The sequence below is a fragment of the Heloderma suspectum genome, chromosome 4 (genome assembly GCF_057233095.1).
Source record: "Heloderma suspectum isolate Gila_16-S chromosome 4, 16-S_ref, whole genome shotgun sequence".
Lineage (NCBI taxonomy): Eukaryota > Metazoa > Chordata > Lepidosauria > Squamata > Helodermatidae > Heloderma > Heloderma suspectum.
In genome coordinates, this window is record NC_139461.1 from 136254360 (window position 1) to 136274320 (window position 19961).

At 46.2% G+C, this 19961-nt stretch overlaps 2 protein-coding genes across 3 annotated transcripts in view; one reads left to right on the top strand and one right to left on the bottom strand.

Annotated features, from left to right (window-relative positions):
- Positions 1-10076, bottom strand: part of ANKS6 (ankyrin repeat and sterile alpha motif domain containing 6) — a 49566-nt gene extending 39490 nt beyond the window's left edge. The window contains exon 1 of one of the 2 annotated variants that reach the window (XM_084850622.1): positions 9946-10076. In XM_084850622.1, coding sequence (XP_084706748.1) covers positions 9946-9959 — 14 coding nt within the window. In that variant the 5' untranslated portion in view covers positions 9960-10076. Of the gene's footprint in view, positions 1-1716; positions 2117-9945 lie in introns of those variants that run through there. The other variant, XM_084850621.1, reaches the window with a different exon arrangement.
- Positions 9412-19961, top strand: part of GALNT12 (polypeptide N-acetylgalactosaminyltransferase 12) — a 52314-nt gene continuing 41764 nt past the window's right edge. The window contains exon 1 of the mRNA XM_084850623.1: positions 9412-9998. Within this exon, the coding sequence (XP_084706749.1) occupies positions 9613-9998 (386 nt within the window). The 5' untranslated portion in view covers positions 9412-9612. The remainder of the gene's footprint in view (positions 9999-19961) is intronic.

The window sequence follows — 19961 nt, forward strand, 5'->3', positions numbered from 1 at the left end:
AAATTTAAAGAACAAAACGGGCACATATCTCATGGATGGAAGGTGCTGTGATGCGTCTGTGCATTCGTGTATACATCAAATATACCTTTGTTTGGCTCACACAAGACATAATTTGCATGGTGCCAGACACATGCTCTTACAGCTGGTCCCAGTCAGCACCAAATAAAAGATGTTACTGGGACATCTATGTTTGAACTGGGTCTGGTGTCAGGCTGCTATGACAGGCACAGGAGTAAACCTGTAGTAAAGGGGGCAGTGCTGCTTGTGGCTACTTTGGTTTTGATGTGTGCAACTGCAATAAGGAATGAAAAAATATTAAAGATGGCCTTTCTTTCTAACAATGAGTTGTAGCTCTAGTCTATTATATTTCGTGTAATCTTACACCCTTTTCAGTATCTTGGGGCCATTCCAGATATTATGTGGCAGCAACAACAGGTGTGGAACCAAGGGTACATTCAACAGGGAATTATAGCTGTTCTTGTCTGTTAGGGACAAACTAGACATTTTAGCATCATGGCCTATGTGCTATTATGTATTTCTTTGAAAATGTTTAATATCCAGCCCTTCAGTTTGCAAATATTTCCATAAGAGGAGCATTTAAAACACAGAATATACTGGAGGAGGAGGAGTGAATCCTTTTCCCATCTGTGCTTCCTCCGCAAAATTGCTTGTCACCCATTGGTTTTATCCCTGGTTTGGCTTCCAGACTGCAACACCACAGGGACAAAAATGGCTGGGAATAAATGGTATCAGGGGACAGAATGCAGTCTGGGGAAGGATTCAGAACCCCCCTCCTACTCACCCATGCTGAAGTTTAAATGTCCCCACCTTCCTGCAGTGAAGTGGACAGAAGCCACACTCTAACACATGGGTCAGGCTGCTATAAGATCCACTTTGACCCCTTGATACATGTTTCCATCTGAACATATATTTGTCTCTTTCACACATTGCCTTTTTAACTAAAAACGAAAATACTCCTGAAAAAAGCAGTGTTCCACTATCTCCTAAAAGGCATCTATACTGATGCTTTGAATAATATATACAAGTTTGTTTCCATGTAAATCATAAGAACATAAGAAGAACCACGCTGGATCTGACCAAGGGTCCATCTAGCACAACATGCTACTCATACAGCTGTCAACCAGCTGCCTGTGGGAAACACACAAGTAGCACATGAGTAGGATAGCACCTTACTGCTCGGACTCCTCAGCAATTGGTGCACATAGGCATCTGATACCGGGAGGCAGCATGTGGCCATCATGACTAGTGGCCACTGATAGCCTCGACCTCCATGAATTTGTCTATTTCCCTTTTACAGCCATCCAACTTGGTGGCCATCGCTATGTCTTGTGGTGGCAAACTCCACGTTTAACTACGCGCTGTGTGAAGTAATTCCTTTTGTTCTATCTGCCCTGAATCTCCCACCAATCAGCTTAAGACGATTAAAAGGCAGATGATTAACCGAGAGCTTGACATTCGTTAATCGGCTGGGGGCGCTGTTAGGTAACTCAAGAATTCAAGCAGTCCAGCAGGGGCCTTCCCTTTCTGCGTTAAAAGGGAGGCTAGCGACGTTCGCCCCCCGGGCCCCCCGCTCGCCAGCTTATCCCGACCGTGGGCTGCAGGCGGCGCGCTCGAGACACGCACCTCCAGCCCCGCCTGCGCCCTCCGCAGCCTGCTCTCGCCCTGCTGGGTTGGAGACGCCTCGCCCGCGCTCACCTGGCCGCTTGCATGAGCGGGCTCCAGCCGCAGTGGTTCCAGCTGTGCACCGAGGCCCCCCTCCGCAGCAGGAAGCCCACCAGCTCCTCATGGCCCCCGGCCGCCGCGAACTGCAGCCCCGTGTTGCCCGCCTCGTCAGTGCCGTCCACGGGCACCGAGCCGGGAGGGACGTCCGCCGCAGCCCCAAGCGCGCCAGACGCGCCGCTGCCGGGCTCGGCCGCGGCCGCCGCCTCTTCAGCGGCCGCCGGGGGTCCCAGCAGCAGCCGCCGGGCGCATTCGCAGTCGCCCTGGTCGCAAGCGCGGAGCAGCAGCTGGACACCAGCGGGCACCCCGCACTCCCCCATTGGCGACCCTGACGCGCCGCCGGCTTCCTCTGTTGTCTTCCTCCGCTCCGCCCGTAGGAGAGAAGGAAGGAAGGAGGGAGGGAAGGAAGGAGGGACCCGGCCGGAGCGGCAGTTTCTCCACACACACCGGAGGGGAGGGCTGCATTGCTGAGGCCTCCGAGGCGCGGCGCGGGGACGGATGGTTCCCATTAAAGCGGGAAAGGGAATCCGCCCTGGAAGCTCTCTCTGCGTGCGCCGCAGCTCCCCTCCTCGGTCATTATTCACACGCGTAGAGCCAACAACGGTAACAGCGCTTCTCTGAAACATTTCCATTCCACGCATTCTGAAACCTACAGGGCTCCCTCCACACCCACCAGATTCTTACAGTGCGACCCTACGAGCTTTTACTCAGAAGTAAGACTGGCCTTGCCAAGACCCATACTGCTGCCTGAGGCGGAGCAGAAAGTCAAGGTGCCTACTACCCAAGGCCAGCCAGATTATACTGGCACCTAAATCAGAAAATCCCCCAAGCAACTCTCCTGCTCCGTGCCAGTAAAAATACAATAATCCATTCCATAACTATTGGCTGCCTTTTCGGGACATCCAGAATCTGCTGTTGGAGGCAACTGCCTCAAATGAATGACAGGGCTAGCCTTGTGTAATTGTGTTTAATAATAGGGCTTACTCCTCTCCCAGGAAAGAGCGCATAGGATTGTAAGCGCACTTGCCAGGAAGTAAATCCTACTGAACACAGACTTATCTCTGAGTAAACATGTATGAAATTGCACTGTTAGTGATTTACATGCTATAGATTCCTCAAAATACCCACAACCACAAGTCTTCCACGAACAGCCATGCGCCTCTCTGAGCCCTCACGCCGTTTTAATATAAGTGGTTCCTTTACTAAGGGCGCAATCCTATGCATGTTTTGACAGAGGAAAAGGCCTACAACTCCCAGCATTCTTAGCTGGCTGGGGAATGCTGGGAGTTGTAGGCCTTTTCTCTGTCTAAACATGCTTAGGATTGCGTCCTAAGTCGTTCTAGTGCCACAGCAGGTTCCCTGCAACTAATTTAATAGCCTTTTAGGTTTCTGTATTTTGTGGGACTCTGGCATGCTCACACATTTTTGAGTAGAAGTTGGCAAGTAGTCCTTTTTCCTAAACAGTTTCGGGATGCTAAAACGATTTTTGGTGCTTGCCAAGTGCATCTAAAGGTAAAGGTAAAGGTGTCCCCAACCAGTATTAACTTGTTGGTGCCTTGGAGTAAAATAATCATAAGGGAATCAAGAGTAGCCAAGGAGAAACTGTGTGATGGGATATATTAGGTCTTTTCTAGCCTCTTGATAGTAGCTGCAGTGAAATAGAATATGCAAGATGGACTCCACCTCAATATTGTGACAGGGACAGGGACAAACTTACTGTTCAGTTCTTTACAGATTTTGTAGCCTTCTATTTTACTAATATGTATTTATGTATGTACTAATATGTATTTTATTAATATGTATATATTCAATATGATGGTCTGTTGACTGTAAATAAAGATCGATTGACTGAAACAGAGAACAATATGGTAGCTAGAAAAACAAGACAAACTATGTGGTGATGTAGGCACACCCACCTACCTGTCCCAGAGAACCAACAGAGGTATCCTGTGTGTTAGCAGCCACCAGCCATGATTATTTCCTAACTCTGAGCTGGAATTACTACAGGATTCTGGGATTCCTGAGAGTATTTATTACATTTCTATACCACCCAATAGCCGAAGCTCTCTGGACAGTTCACAAAAATGTAAACTACAAAATACAGCCTAAAATACAATATAAAATATAAAAGCTTAAAACTACAGTATAAAAGTTCAACCAGAATAAAACCTAGCAGCAATGCAGAGATTTAAAATATAATAGCAGATTTCAAACAACACAGCTAAAAGACTAAAATGCTAAAATGCCTGGGAAAATAAAAGGACTTCACCTGGAAGGTAATGCCAAATCTACTAGTCACCACCAGATCCAACTTGTTATTCTTGTTTCCTTCTCTTAAAAGTATTAGAGCGTAGCTGAGCAGTTAGGTGAGTGAGTGGGACTGCATATACATGACACCCTAAGAGGTCCAATTTATGTAATGTTATTAAGGAGTTAAGACGAAGATAGAGAAATGGCAAGTTGTGTGTGTGTTTTTTTAACAAAGGTAACTACTTTCAACCTGAACCAAGACTGGTACAACATTTAACGTACTTTCACACTTACAAGTCCAGAAGTATTGTTAGCTTGGCTGACACAGACAGACAGCATGGGACTTGTCTTGGAGGAGATATAGCAGAGTTTTCACCAGGTCAGTGAAGACAGAGCCAAGCCATGTTTAGAAAATTAGCTATTTTTATATTGGGTTCTAGGCAGGTGGGGAGTGGGAGAGAAGGTTCCAATCAGAGAGGATTATATCTGTGTCAGATTCTGCAAGTATGCACAAATGGCGATACTTAACACATTGTTGAAGTTAAGGAAGTGGTGCTGACAGGTCTAAGGTTAAGGAGATGTCTTTCTTCCTTCCCTCCCACACATTTATGTGGAATGATGCAAAGCACTGTGCCTATACCTGGGCCTGCATTGAGGATTATGGGTGGAGGATGCCTTTGGGCAGAAAAGGGGGAGTCTGAAGAGAATAAGGGTGCAATTCTTATGGCTGGCTGGGGAATACTGGGAGCTATAGGCCTTTTCTCTGTCAAAACATGTATAGGATTGTGCTCTAAGGGAGTTTGGGCCTTCAGTTTGTTGCACACTATATCTCAGGTTTGTGTTAGAAAACATTGAACAGTATCTATTACAACTCTACTGCTAACGTATATTACATTGCACTAGCATAAACGACTAGCATAATGCCTGTAGTGCTTGCTGGAGCAAAAAGTTTTCTAGTGAAACCTGTAGCACCAGCAAGTGCTGTTGGTGTTGCACTACAGGTCATTTACTTTAGTGGAACATAGTTTACATTAGTAGAAGTGTTACATTGGATACTGCCCATTATTTCCTCAAATATCTAAGTAAGGGTGACCTGGATAACCAAATTGGAAAGGATGCAGATCTCTGCCTGGACTGGGCGCATAATGTGTGAGGAGACTCATAGGCAGTTGGTCATACAACACACAAGAGCAGACTTCCTGGACTGGAACAGGAATTCATTTATTTCCTATAGGGGCCAACCACATGATTCCAGGAAACCCATAAGCAGGGCATAAAGATGAAAGCCTTTCCCTGCTGCTGCTGTTCAGCGTCTAGTATTCAGTGGTATACTACCTCTGAAAATGGTGTTCAGTTTAGCTATCATGGATAATACCTATTGATAGAGGCTGGCTGGAACCCTGAAGAGGAGCATATTGCAACATTTTGTTGCAGGTCGTACTTGTTGTTAATAATAATAATGATAATAATGATGATGACAACAAGAACAAACCAAACCTATAGAAAATCATGGATATTCACCCCATCAATGGAGCAAAATGAGTCAGACATCAATGGAAGTTTTGGGATCATGACATAATCATGGATATCTAGTTACATTTAGTTGAGGAAGATTAGAGGGAGAGCAGGGCCATTAGTCCTGCTGAAAGGCCAGCCTCATGAAGGCTCCTGCCCCCTCAGCTGTCACCACCAGCAACCAGTTGGTTACCAATTCCCAGTTCCTCATTAGCATAAACATTTGAAGCAGAACTCAATCAGTAAACTACATAAGGACTTAAAAGTTTATATGCCCTTACAATACACCCCAAAATAAGCTTTGGACTGTCGCATATCATATATTGCCTTGATTGGGGAACTCTCCCCTGCAAGATAAACAATATTTCTATCAAATCAAAGCACTTTTTGCACAGCGCACATTAATGTGCAATTACCCCCAGATGACAATTACAAATATAAAACTGGACGTATGAACCAGGAGAGTGTCCTCTATGTGATGGAATGGAATTGTATCAAGCCCCACAGTTTCTTTGGGCACAGAACATGATAAAGAACGGTGCCCCCTTGCCAATAATAACCAATGTGGGTGCATAATTTGGGTGGTTCAAAGATTATTGTTGGGGTTCATACCTCCAGTTTCTTATTTGTAATTGTCATCTGGTGTCATTATACAAAAATGGCTTTGATTAGGTAAGAATTTTTGTTTTTTTTTAAGGGAAGAACCCCTAATCATGGTGATATATGATAGTAGGTAGTCCAATGCTTATTTTTTTGGCTCTGGGGAATGTAAACATTAGGTGCTTATTTAGTTTATTGATTGAGCCCTGTTTTGAACATTTGCATGAATGAATTGGGAACTAGTAACCAACTTCAGCATCGTATCAATACAGTACACCACCTAATTAATTAATTCGACCTGTCAGCAACGAATGTATCTGTCAACATTTAATTGCTTGAAATTTATTATTACCCATTGAGATTCCCTTTCTGGGGAGTAAGAACTGTTGACAATTATAGCAACAAAAATATGGGGAAGTTAATTTAAATGAATTTTTATTCTATTTATTTAATTTCTTAATCGCCCATCTGGCCGGTCACCCGGCCACTCTGGGCGATGTACAGCAATACAACAGTTTTAAAACAATAAAATTCTACATTAAAACATCATATTTCTAAAAATACCCTAACCCACCCCAAATGTCTGCTTGAATAGCCAGGTTTTCAAAGCCCAGAGGAAGCTCATCAAAGAGGGGGCATGCCGGAGTTCCCTAGGGAGGGAGTTCCACAGAGTAGGGGCCACCACAGAGAAGGCCCTCTCCCTCGTTCTCACCAGCCTAGCTGTCCTGGCTGATGGGACAGAGAGAAGGCCATCTGAGGCTGATCTTGTTGAGCAGCCTGTCTGGTGTTGCTGGAGGTGCTCCTTAAGATAGGCTGGGCCAGAACCGTATAGGGTTTTAAAGGTCAAAACCAACACTTTGAATTTGGCCTGGAAAACAACTGGTAACCAGTGCAACTCCTTCAGCACCGGAGTGATGTGATCATGCCAGCCGCTGCCTTTAATCAGGCCAGCCGCCGCGTTCTGTACCAGCTGCAGCTTCCACACTGTCTTCAAGGGTAATCCCACGCAGAGCACAGTACAGTAGACGAGAGGAGACAAGGGCATGTACTACTGATGGGAGCAGATGGTTGGGAAGGTAGGGGCGCGGCTGCTGTATCAGATGGAGTTGGTACAGCGCTGTACGGCTCACAGCTGACACCTGAGCCTCCACGGACAGCTGGGAGTCTAAAATGACCCCTAGGTTGTGGACCTGGTCTTTCATGGGTAGCCTTACCCCATTCAACACCAGGTCAACATCCCCCAACCTCCTCTTGTCTACCACCAAAATTACCTCGGTCTTGTCAGGGTTCAGCTTATTACTCCCCTTCCAGCCACTCACCGTCTCCAGACATTTGGACAGGGATTCTACGGCCAACCTTGGTGAAGATTTAAACGAGAGGTAGAGCTGAGTGTCATCTGCATACTGATGACGCCACACCCCAAACCTCCTGATGATAGCCCCCAGCCACTTCAGATAGATGTTAAATAGCATCAGGGAGAGGATGGAACCCTGTGGCACCCCACAAGTGAGCGGCCCAGTGTTATCCTCTGGTACCTGCTGGAAAGGAAGAACCGGAACCACTGTAATATGGTGTCTCCAATGCCCAACCCCTCCAGGTAGTCCAGGAGGATACCGTGGTCAACAGTATCATAAGCCGCTGAGAGGTCGAGGAGAACAAGGCAAGAGCATAGGCCCTTATCCAAAGCCCTCCTCATATCATCCACCAAGGCAACTAAGGCCATTTCTGTCCCATGCCCAGGCCTGAAGTCCGACTAAAATGGATCTAGATAATTGGCTTCTTCCAAGTGTGCCTTCAACTGTATCGCCACCACCTGCTCAATCACCTTGCCCAAAAATGGCAGATTCGAGACTGGGCGAAAGTTGTTCAGAACTTGGGGATCCAAGGAGGACTTTTTTAAAAGCAGTCTTATCACTGCCTCCTTGAGAGCTGATGGCATCACTCCCCCCTCAAGGGAGGCGTTCACCAGCACCCTGATCCCCTCACCCAGCCTCTCTCTGCAGCTCATAATGAGCCAAGATGGGCAAGGATCAAGTAAGCAGGTGGTCGGCTTTACAGATGAAAGCACCTTGTCCACTTCATCAGAAGGAAGACGCTGGGACCGATCCCACAAAACTGGTTTGCCGGAGACCACCTCTTGCTCGCTAACGATATCCACGGCGCATGGAATAACACTCCTAATCCGATCAATTTTATCTGCGAAGTGCCTTGCCAAGGCCTCACAGGAGGCCTTAGAATGCTCCAGCAGTTCCAGAGCAACTGGACTGACCAGGCTCCGGACCACTTGGAACAGTGTCCTGGGACGGCACCCTGCAGACATGATAGAGGCAGCATAATATTCCTTTTTTGCTGCCTTCACCGCCACGTGATAGGCTGAAGATACAGCTCTAGCCTGTGTCTGATCATCTTTGGAGCGAGACTTCCGCCACCGGCGCTCTAGCTGTCTCATCTCCTGTTTCAGAGCTCGTAACCGCGGATTGAACCATGGTACAGTCCGAGCCCTGTTCAGGGGGAGAGGGCGTTTCGGAGCCACCCGATCTAATGCCCCAGTGATTGTGGCATTCCACCCACCTACCAGGATCTCGACCGAGTGGCCATTTGTGTGCTCCAAAGAATCCCCAAGTGTGTTTACAAATCAATTGGGATCCACAAGACGCCTGGGGCAGACCATTTTAATGGGTCCTCCACCCCTGCAGAGGGGTTGTGAAACCGAGAAGTCCAGCGTCACCAGCTAGTGATCTGACCATGACAAGGGGGTGGTGGATATACCCCCGACTTCCAGATCACTCCCCGCTTCTCCAGAAACAAACACAAGGTCTAGCACATGACTGGCTACATGGGTGGGCCCAGCTGGAACAGGGTGCAGCTCCCAGGAAGCCATGGTCTCCATGAAGTCCCGAGGTGCCCCCGCGAGGACGGCCTCTGAATGTACATTGAAGTCCCCCCAAAACCAATAAGTTAGGGGACTATACACGCACATCAGAGACCACCTCAATGGATGAATTCATTTATTACGGTCACAGACGGGCAAAATCAATATAAAACATATAAAACACGGTTAAAACTAGTACAGTGGCAGTTAATGTACTACTGCGGCACAGAGCTCTCGAGATATAATCCACGCGTAAAAGCCCGATCATGACTGGGTGGCAGCACTAATTTGTGTCTCCCGGTGAAGGGATGCGGGAGAGGGGATCCCCTACTCAACGCATCCCGTCCCCAGTCGCTCTTTTCGTGAGATGACTTCAAGAGGCGCGGCTGCTGCTTCGCCTTCGCTATTCCCGCCTCGCCCGCCACGGCCTAATCGAAGTTCTGAAGCGGGCAGCCAGGCCGGAGAGCCGCTTCCGCGCTTATTAGACCAGGGAAGGCGGCGCGGGCGGGCCGGCCCCCCCCGCCTGCCCGAGCTTCTTTATTGCGGCTTCAGCCCCGCCCCGCCCCGCCCCCCCCGCTCTGGTCTTGCGGGGATAGCCGAAGGGGCCCGGGCTAGAGCGCTCCTGACCCGCTGGGATGCGGCGGGGCCGGCGAGTGCGGGTCCCCCGCGGGGGAGGGGCGGCGGCGGCGGCGGCCCTGTTGGCGGGGCTCGGGGCGCTGGGCTTGCTGTTGCTGTGGCAACGGGGCCCTGCGGACTCCGAGCCCGGCCCAGGAGGCGAAGGAGCGGCGCCGCCTTCGCTGCCCCCCGAGCTCGCCCAGCGGCGGCTCCGCAGGCCCGTGTATGACAAGCCGCCGCTGGGCAGGGAGACGGAGCTGGGCGAGCTGGGCCGGCCCGCGCGGCTGGAGTTGAGCGAGGCTGAGCAACGCCGCCAAGAGGAGAGCGTCCGGCTGCACCAGATCAACATCTACCTGAGCGACCGCATCTCGCTCCACCGCCGGCTGCCCGAGCGGCGCCACCCGCTGTGAGTGCAGAGCGGGGCAGGAAGCGGCGCCTGGCGCTGTACGGCGGGGGACGCTTCCCTCCGCGTGGGGAAACTTCGTTAGGCGGAGGGTGGAGGGGGCATTTCCGAGGAGGAGACGCAGCAGCCTAGTTTTGCCACTTCAGCTGTGCTGTCTGTTCCTTCGCCTGTGCAGTGCAGAGAGGTAGCTCTGCCAGCCCTTGCAGGAAAACAACAAGGGTCTTGCGGCGAGTTAAAGAAGAACGAATTTATTGTGGTTCTCGTAGCCTTTCGTAGACTGGAACTGCAGTCATAACGGCGTTTGAGTAACCCCCTCTGAAGGTGGTGGGACGTTTCCAAATGAACATGCAGAGGATTGCACTGGACTTACTTCCTCAGGTGCATGAAGTGGTCACCTCAGTGCATTTGTGTGTGTGTGTGTGTGTGTGTAGGAGAGCGAGAGCCAGGCAAAAGGGTAAATCCAATCTGAGTGGGTGTGACTTAGTCCCACCAGGTGGTGAGCTGGCAAAGCAGGATGTGTTGTGTACACAACCACCTAAGAAGAACAATTACTTTCTGTAGTGAATCCATAGGGGCTCCAAATATATTTTTTTGGTGATGCATATTCTCCAGTCATACTAAGGAGCATTTAACCCAGCCAGGTTACCTGTTGTCTTCCTCTAACATGGTTAGAAGATTCTTCTCTACACACACACACACACACCGCCGTTTTTGCATGTCCGCCTTGTCTGGGAACTGCTGAACGCAAATTGAGAGAGATTTCTGCTAGAATGGTGAGCAGTACATATGTTTAGTGCTGTTGACCTGCTGTGGGGATTGCACTCTGTTCATAAGTCTGTGGGGGGGAAATTGTTTCCAAAAGAGAAATTCTTACGAATATAGAAGAAAATTGAATGAAGAAAACCTGCAAACAATTGCTAAAGAAGTGCAGGGAGTAGCTATATGGAGGGGCTTTTCTTTAAATCTGCAATGTGAATATAAAATCTGCATTAGTTGGAACCTACATTTGATCCCCCCCCCCACACACACACACACATTGTTACAGGGCAGCTGTTTTCATTGGCAGCGCTGCTTTCCCCTATTTCTGCTCTTAAAGGGTCTTGTAGTGATGTGAGTTTACCAGAAAATGTTGAATTGGAAACTTTTCTGTTGCCCTAAATCAGATGGAATCTGAGGTCAAACTCTTTATGTGATGTTAAACATGTAATGTAGCGATGCATTTTAAATACTTTAAATTGCAGCTTTGGGGTGTGGCGATCAGGAATATGGCACATGGGGGGTTAACCCTTGTCCTTCCTGCACCATAGTCGCAGTGAAAATCCCCCCCCCCCCTTAAAGCTGCTGTTAGGCCTGGAAGGGAAGTTTCCACTGGCACAAGGCTAACTTTTTGAAAGCTATCATACATATGAAAAGTTGATACATGCAGATTTATGGCATGGTGTTGACTTCCATACAACTGCTATTGCATGTGGTGCCTGTGGCTTGAAGTCAGAGGTGATGTGGGTTTTCTGGAAAAGTTTGAACTGGTAACTTTTCAGTTTGCACTGGAAATTTTTTTAGTGTAATCTAATTTAGCATATTTATTTTACTTCGTCATTTAGTAAATGACAAAGATTGCAAAATGTACCCCATGTTATTTTTTTGTCCCAATGCAGCACAGATATTTTACCTGAAATATTTGATGAGAGAAATTAAAGCACACTTAAAATGCAAGCCTATGCATGTTTAGACAGAAAAGGTCCTACAGCTCCCAGCTTTCCCCAGCCAGCATGGCCAGCAAATGTTGGGAGTTGTAGGACTTTTTTCTGTCTAATCAAGCATAGGATTGTGCCTTTAATGAGATTTAATTGTTATAATACATAGAATATCTATTGAAATACTTGTAAAAAATTAAAGACAGTAGCATGTACCAGAGTTTCTGGGTTTGCATGTCACAAAAAAAAAATTTAAACATTAAATTGGAAAGGGTTGTGCGTGGTGCTCAGCCCTGACAATTCCTGGGTTAAACAACCCAGGAATTGCTGCCATGACATGTGAACCAGGTCATTGTTTAAATTTAAGAAAAAAACAAAGGTACTGAAAACTGTTGATGCACTAATACAGTTTAACAACCCAAAGAACTGTGCATGATATGCTGATAACCACTCATCTACAACTTTGAAACTGTCAGATTTGCCTAATACCGTATTTGGAATTGGCAACCATTCATTGTTAGTAATGAACTTATGAAATGGATTTTTTCTGCAGAAAAATTAAGGACTAGAAAAATGTCCATCTCACATCACTGGAAGTCAGTGTACGCAGAGACGTCATGCCAGAAATGGTTATGAGAATGGGTCCCACGTCATCTCAGTTTTCACACGAGTCACCTCTTTGAAAACACTTCCACATTAAAAAGTATATATGTTGATAAAAGGTTTATAGTGTTTGTTGTGGCCACTACAGTAACAGTGAAGGGAGCTTTTCCCATTCAGTGATGAGAAATAAGAGGAGACCCTATGGAGGCCCTGATTAACACAATCAAAGGCAATTTTCTCAGAAAGGTTCTGACATTTTCCTTTTTTTACCTACCTTATCATCTGTTGTTTTGCAAGCTCATGTTCCAAGTAAGCCTCTGGTGAATCCTAACCTGAAGCAGTTGTTGCTTCAAAACCTTATCACTGGGCTCAGAGCAAGGTACCAGACTTTACAATACACCTAAATGCCAACTGTGCTCATTAATAAACACCAGTGGGGCTATCTACTACATCTAGCGCAAGAATACTTGTGCATCATCGAATATTGTGTATTTATTCTCCTGCATCTAATGCCTAAAAAGCAACTTACATTGGCCAAACTAGTCTACCTTTAAAACAAATATTAAATGGACATAAATCAAGCATAAGAACATCAATAAGCCTGTCAGTGAACACTTTAACCTCCCTGGACATACCATCAAGTACCTCAGGGTGACAGTTCTAAAGAAATTGAAATCAGGGGCTTGCTTGGAATATGAGATTGTAGAGCAGGAGAGGATAAAGAAATTTGATTGTTTTAATCAGCGATTCAATAGGGACTACGGTTTCTATCCCCTTCATGGATCACTGCCTTGTTGTGGCGAAGGGGCTTGCGTAACTCAGTGAAGCCATAAGCTATGCCCCTTCATGGATCACTGCCTTGTTGTGGCGAAGGGGCTTGCGTAACTCAAGGAAGCTATAAGCTATGCTGTGCAGGGCCACCCAAGACGGACAGGTCTTGGTGGAGAGTTCTGACAAAATGTGGTCCACTGGAGAAGGAAATGGCAACCCCCTCCAGTATTCTTGCCAAGAAAACCCCATGGAACGTATTGCAAGGCTAAAAGATATGACACCGGAAGATGAGCCCCTCAGGTCAGAAGGTGTCCTTCCAATATACTCCAATATACTACTGGGGAAGAGCAGAGGGAATTTCCAAGTAGCGCCAGAAAGAGTGAAGTGGCTGGGCCAAAGCCAAAAGGACACTCAGCTGTGGATGTGTCTGGTGGTGAAAAGAAAATCCGATGCTGTAAAGAACAATATTGTTTAGGAACCTGGAATGTAAGATCAGTGAATCAAGGTAAGCTGGAGGTGGTCAAACATGAGATGGCAAGATTGAACATGGACATCTTGGGAATCAGCGAACTAAAATGGACAAGCATGGGCGAATTTAATTCAGGTGACCATTATATCTACTACTGTGATATAATGCAAGAATCCCTGAGAAGAAATGGAGTAGCACTCATAGTCAACAAAAGGGTGGGAAAAGCAGTACTGGGGTACAATCTCAAAAACGATAGAATGATCTCAGTACGAATCCAAGGCAAACCATTCACCATCACATTAATTCAAGTCTATGCCCCAACCACTGAGGCTGAAGAAGCTGAGGTTGATCGATTCTATGAAGACCTACAACACCTTCTAGAACTAACACCAAAAAAAGATGTCCTCTTCATCATAGGGGATTGGAATGCTAAAGTAGGAAGTCAAGAAATCACCGGGAGAACAGGCAAGCATGGCCTTGGTATACAAAACGAAGCAGGACAAAAGCTAATAGAGTTTTGCCAAGAGAACACGCTGATCGTAGCAAACACTCTTTTCCAACAGCACAAGAGGCGACTCTACACATGGATATCACGGATGGTCAATATTGAAATCAGATTGATTATGTCCTTTGCAGCCAAAGATGGAGAAGCTCTATACAGTCGGTAAAAACAAGACCTGGAGCTGACTGTGGCTCAGATCATGAGCTTCTTATCGCAAAATGTCGGCTTAAATTGAAGAACGTCGGGAAAACCACTAAACCATTCAGGTATGACCTAAATCATATCCCTTATGAATATACAGTGGAGGTGAGGAATAGATTTCAGGGATTAGACCTGATAGACAGAGTGCCTGAAGAACTATGGACGGAGGTCCGTAACATTGTTCAGGAGGCAGCAACTCAATCCATCCCAAAGAAAAAGAAATGCAAGAAAGCCAAGCGGCTGTCTGATCAGGCTTTACAAGTAGCTGAGGAAAGAAGGGAAGCGAAAAGCAAGGGAGAAAGGGGAAGATATACCCAACTGAATGCAGAGTTCCAGAGAATAGCAAGGAGAGACAAGAGGGCCCTCTTAAATGAACAATGCAAAGAAATCGAGGAAAACAATAGAATAGGAAAGACTAGAGATCTCTTCAAGAAAATCGGAGATCTCAAGGGAACGTTTTGTGCAAAGACGGGCATGATAAAGGACAAAGAAGGCAGGGACCTCACAGAAGCAGATGAGATTAAGAAGAGGTAGAAAGAATACACAGAAGAACTATACAGGAAAGATCTTAATATCCGTGATAGCCATGATCACTGAACCTGAGCCGGACATCCTAGAGAGTGAAGTCAAGTAGGCCTTAGGAAGCATTACTAACAACAAAGCTAGAGGAGATGACAGTATTCCAGCTGAGCTATTTAAAATCCTAAAAGATGATGCTGTTAAAGTGCTGCATTCAATATGCCAACACATTTGGAACACTCAGCAATGGCCACAAGACTGGAAAAGGTCGGTTTACATCCCAATTCCAAAGAAGGGCAACGCCAAAGAGTTTTCAAACTACCGTACAATTGCGCTCATTTCACATGCCAGCAAGGAGATGCTCAAAATCGTACAAGCTAGGCTTCAGCAGTATGTGAACCGAGAACTACCGGACGTACAAGATGGGTTTTGAAGAGGCAGAGGAACTAGAGATCAAATCGCCAACTTTCGCTGGATCATGGAGAAAGCAAGAGAATTCCAGAAAAACGTCTATTTCTGCTTCATTGACTACACTAAAGCATTTGATTGTGTGGATCACAGCAAACTGTGGCAAATTCTGAAAGAGATGGGAGCACTAGACCACCTTACCTTTCTCCTGAGAAACCTGTACGAGGGTCAAGAAGCAACAGTAAGAACCAGACATGGAACAACCGATTGGTTCAAAATGGGGAAAGGAGTACGACAAGGCTGTATATTGGATGAATCACAGGTCGGAATTAAGATTGCCAGGAGAATTATGAACAACCTCAGATATGCAGACAATACCACCCTAATGGCAGAAAGCGAAGAGGATCTAAAGAGTCTCTTGTTGAGGGTGAAAGTGGAGAGTGCAAAAGCTGGTTTGAAACTCAACATTAAGAAAACGAAGATCATGGCATCTGGCCCCATCACTTCCTGGCATATAGAAGGGGAAGAAATGGAAGCAGTGACAGATGTTATTTTCTTGGGCTCCAAGATCACCACAGACGGTGACTGTAGCCATGAAATTAAAAGATGCTTGCTCCTTGGGAGGAAAGCTATGGCAAACCTAGACAGCATAGTAAGAAGCAGAGACATCACCTTGCCGACAAAGGTACGTACAATCAAAGCTATGATTTTCCCAGTAGCAACGTATGGCTGTGAGAGCTGGACTATAAGGAAGGCTGAGCGCCAAAGAATCGATGCTTTTGAACTGTGGTGCTGGAGAAGACTCTTACGAGTCCCCTGGACTGCAAGGAGGTCAGATCAGTCCATCCTAAAGGAAATCAACCCTGAGTGCTCATTGGAAGGATAGATACTGAAGCTGAAGCTCAAATATTTTGGCCACCTAATGCGAAGAGAAAAGTCACTGGAAAAGACCCTGATGCTGGGAAAGATTGAAGGCAAAAGGAGAAGGGGACGGCAGAGGATGAGATGGCTAGATAGCATCACCGATGCAATGAATATGAACTTGAGCCGTAGCCGCTGCCATTTGCGTCCCTGCAGTCAGCCATGATAGTCTACGTAAATCCTTACGTAGCCTATCACGGCTGACTTTGGGGGGAAAAAAAAAAGCGCGTACGCAAATGGCGGCGCCCATGGGCGCCACCATTTGCGTTCCTTATTTGGGCACATGTAGTCTACGTAAACATTTACGTAGACTACGGCGAAAATAAGGGGAATGCAAATAGCGTTGCCCTTATTTTCGCCGTAGTCTACGTAAATGTTTACGTAGACTACACGTGCCCAAATAAGGAATGCAAATGGCAGCGCCCATGGGCGCCGCCATTTGCGTATGCGCTTTTTTTTTTTTTTTCCAAAGTCAGCCGTGATAGGCTACATAAGGATTTACGTAGCCTATCATGGTGTTTTTTGAAAAACTAGCCGTGATAGGCTACATAAATCTTTACGTAGCCTATCACGTTTGTTGTTGTTGTTTTACTTGGAAATGGCGGCGGTGGCAGCCAGTCGGAAGACCGGCTGCCACCACCGAACCGCCAAACCGTTGGCATTCGGCCTCCCGGAGATTCGTGGAGAAATTCTCCGACATCCCTATATCCAGATAGTTGCCAGACTTCGAAATCAGAGGCTGCCAACTATCCTATGCGAGGTGGCTAGAGCATAGAGAGGATCCTCTCCTCTGTGCTCCAGCCGCCCTGCATTTTGGCTAGATTTCACCAGTACAGCTGCAGCTTTCGGGAGGGAAGAAGCTTGGAGACCTGATAGGAAGCTGTGTAAAGCAGCTTCCGTGGTCCCCTCCCTGCCCCAGGGACAGCCCCCTTTTTCCCATCTCTACGCTCTGTTTCCGAGCATGGAGGTATAGCCAGCACAGAGAGAACTGTGCCGGCTACAAGGGGGCAGGGGAAGGGGTGGGGAGTATGGTTTCTGAGCTCCAAGGCCAGAGCCCTGGTTCTGACCTCGGATCTCAGAATCCAAAGAATCCTATGACCCCCCAGGTGTATCTAGGGGATATAGGATTGCTCTGTAAAACAGTTAGTCTATATGTGTGCTACACTTAACCCTTGCATTTCAAAACCAAAGGAAGATTATTCAAGCTCAGCCCACTCCTGTACAGATTGTTACCCCAATTTCCACTGATGCTACAGTCCAATGCTTAATTAATAGGCAAGTGAATTGTATATTTGTTGGTGGAACCAACTTCTTAGTGAAGGTTCTTAGGATCATTGTTAATTGCTTTCTTCTCATCTCTGCCTGCCTTGACCTAGCCACAGTAGTGGCCCTTGACAACATTTTCTAGCTGGAAATTTTCCAAGCATACCACCCATAATGGCTTGAAAGCGGATGCAGTTGTTTCCACAGTTTATGCTAGCTGTTCATTGCCCTTTCTATCTTGCTGTCCCAACCTGTTCAAGAAAGTACCCTGCATGATACACCTGGGCATTGCCAGCAGTCTCTTTGTCATGTTCACCTCTGCTTCTTAGCTGAAATATCAGACCTTTGTTTCCAAACTTTCTAACATGATCTAAGATAGCTCATGGAGAACAAATTGACTGCGACACTTTACTCCTTGGGACTAGAGGGAGTGTAAAACATTGTTGCACTAGTGTCAGCTAGTGCAACATAGCAGAGTGGTGTGTACTTTTCCATCGCACAAGTGGAGCTCAGTTTTTGTCTATTTGCCTGGCTATAAAAAGCTACTAGCAATTTTTCAGGAATCAGATGTGGTATTTGAAATTTTGCTATGTTTGGGGGCACTTGCACAAGACCACTTCCATACAGGAAAATTGAGAGGAAAATTCTCCTCGTGGTGAAATTTCGACTTCAACCATTATCATGTAATTTAGACCTGAAAGGGAATAATAGGATTTTAAGTGAGTGAAATGGGAAAAGCTTGGGTGAGAAAGAGAGATGGTAATGAATGAATGATACGATGAAATGTGTCTGCTAGAAATGAGAGAATTGAGGAAGTGAATTTTATAGGTACTGACCTTGAAGATCCTTGGTCTGGAGAGGAAGGGAAATATTCAGAAGCCTTGATGTGTAACATCCCACAGAGCCAGAACCAAATTGCTTCTTTATAGGGGAGTGAAGGCAGAGAGTCTAGATCATAGCTTGATATGGCAGCAACATCCTTGGCAGTCTACGGGCTGGGTGGTGGGGGTGGGGGTTAGCACTCTGTCTGTAATTGGCTGTAAAGTTTTAACCTTTTAATTTGTATTGTTAATCAAACCATCACAGATTTTAAAAAGCAACTGTGAAGGGGAGTAAGAGGGTTAAGAGGGATTGCCCCGGAACTCCCAACTCCCTGCAGTGTGGGTGGTGGGCAAACAAATTACCTGGTAGATTGCCACTACACTTAACATCCAAAGCCAACATGAGCCAAGGAATACTCAGACCGTTCAGGACACACTCGGAGCACAGAAATAAGGATTCAAGCTGACACTGTATTTCACACCACAAACCCAGAATTCTAAACAGTAGCAGGACCAAACCAGAAGGCTCTGAATTCAATACTGAGGCTTTAAGTGGAATAAAGTACACAGAAACTCTGAAATAGATTTGAAGTTAATTAACAATAAGAAAGGGGAAAAGGAGTAGAAAAGGTGTACAAATATCAGGAAATCAAAGAAAACTCAAAGCAATCAGAGAAACCCTTTTAAACAATAGAGAACCCCTTTGGAACAATAGAGAACCCTTTGAAGCAATGCTGCAGGCAAAACCAATAAAGTAGTACCTATTCTATCCTATCCTTTACCGAAGTATGGGTCCTCCCATAGACAAAGTCCAATTCAGGATCCAAAAGCTCACAGGCCCAAAAGCCAGTTAGCAGATGAAGAATGAAGATCAAAACGAAGACCAGAATGAAGACCAAATGCAGACCGGATGGAAGCCCACCTGGCAACTGTAGCCACCCTAGCTTTATATCCCCTCCCCAGACCCTTGACATGTGTGAGGTGAGCTTCCATAGCCAATCACTGTCAGGCTAGGTAACTACCTCCGCTTCCTAGGAGGGGATGGGAGAGTGAAAAGCTCTCACTGCAATCTAGCAGAAATCAGTCCATCTAATTTTGGCAGAAATTCATCTCCGACCTTGAAGGCCTGTAGACTAGAAGACCTTATGATAACGCATGCAGGTGGTTTTAGTGCATGCCAGCCCCTCCTCAAGAAATGGAGCTTCTTACGAGCAGCTAAATCTCAAAAAGAAAATGGATTTCTTGACAGCAACTAATCAGAAAATTCAGTCAGATATTTGAAAGAGAAGTGATCTTGCTTGAATAAAATGGTACAAAGCTCAAATGAAGAATAATGTCAATCTCGGTCACAAGAGTGTTCTGTCAAAATATGTTCAACATTTTATTGTAAACAAGCTATATATCCAAACTCTGTAAATCCCAACAATAGCTCTCCTGATAGAACTCTAGTTGCACTTCTAAGATATTTACACGTGACTAGTACTTCCAGAATTGGGATGACATTCGCAAGTAGTACAGGGTGGCAATTGGCACTTGCATATATATTCTGATGAATGTTTGGATACTGGCCTGAACTTCCTAATATATCTTATGCATTACTAAGCATGTCACAAACTGGAAGATATTCCTTAGGGAGCTGGTGCTTAATTTGTGAATGTGCATGATGAAATTCTAGGAGAAACTTCTTCCTTACAGCAGGATCTGCTCTTTACAGTCAGATCTTGCTTTGCTTGTTCACCTCAGTTCTGCATTAACTGTTGAGATATGCTTAATTTCACAATAATTAACGTGTGC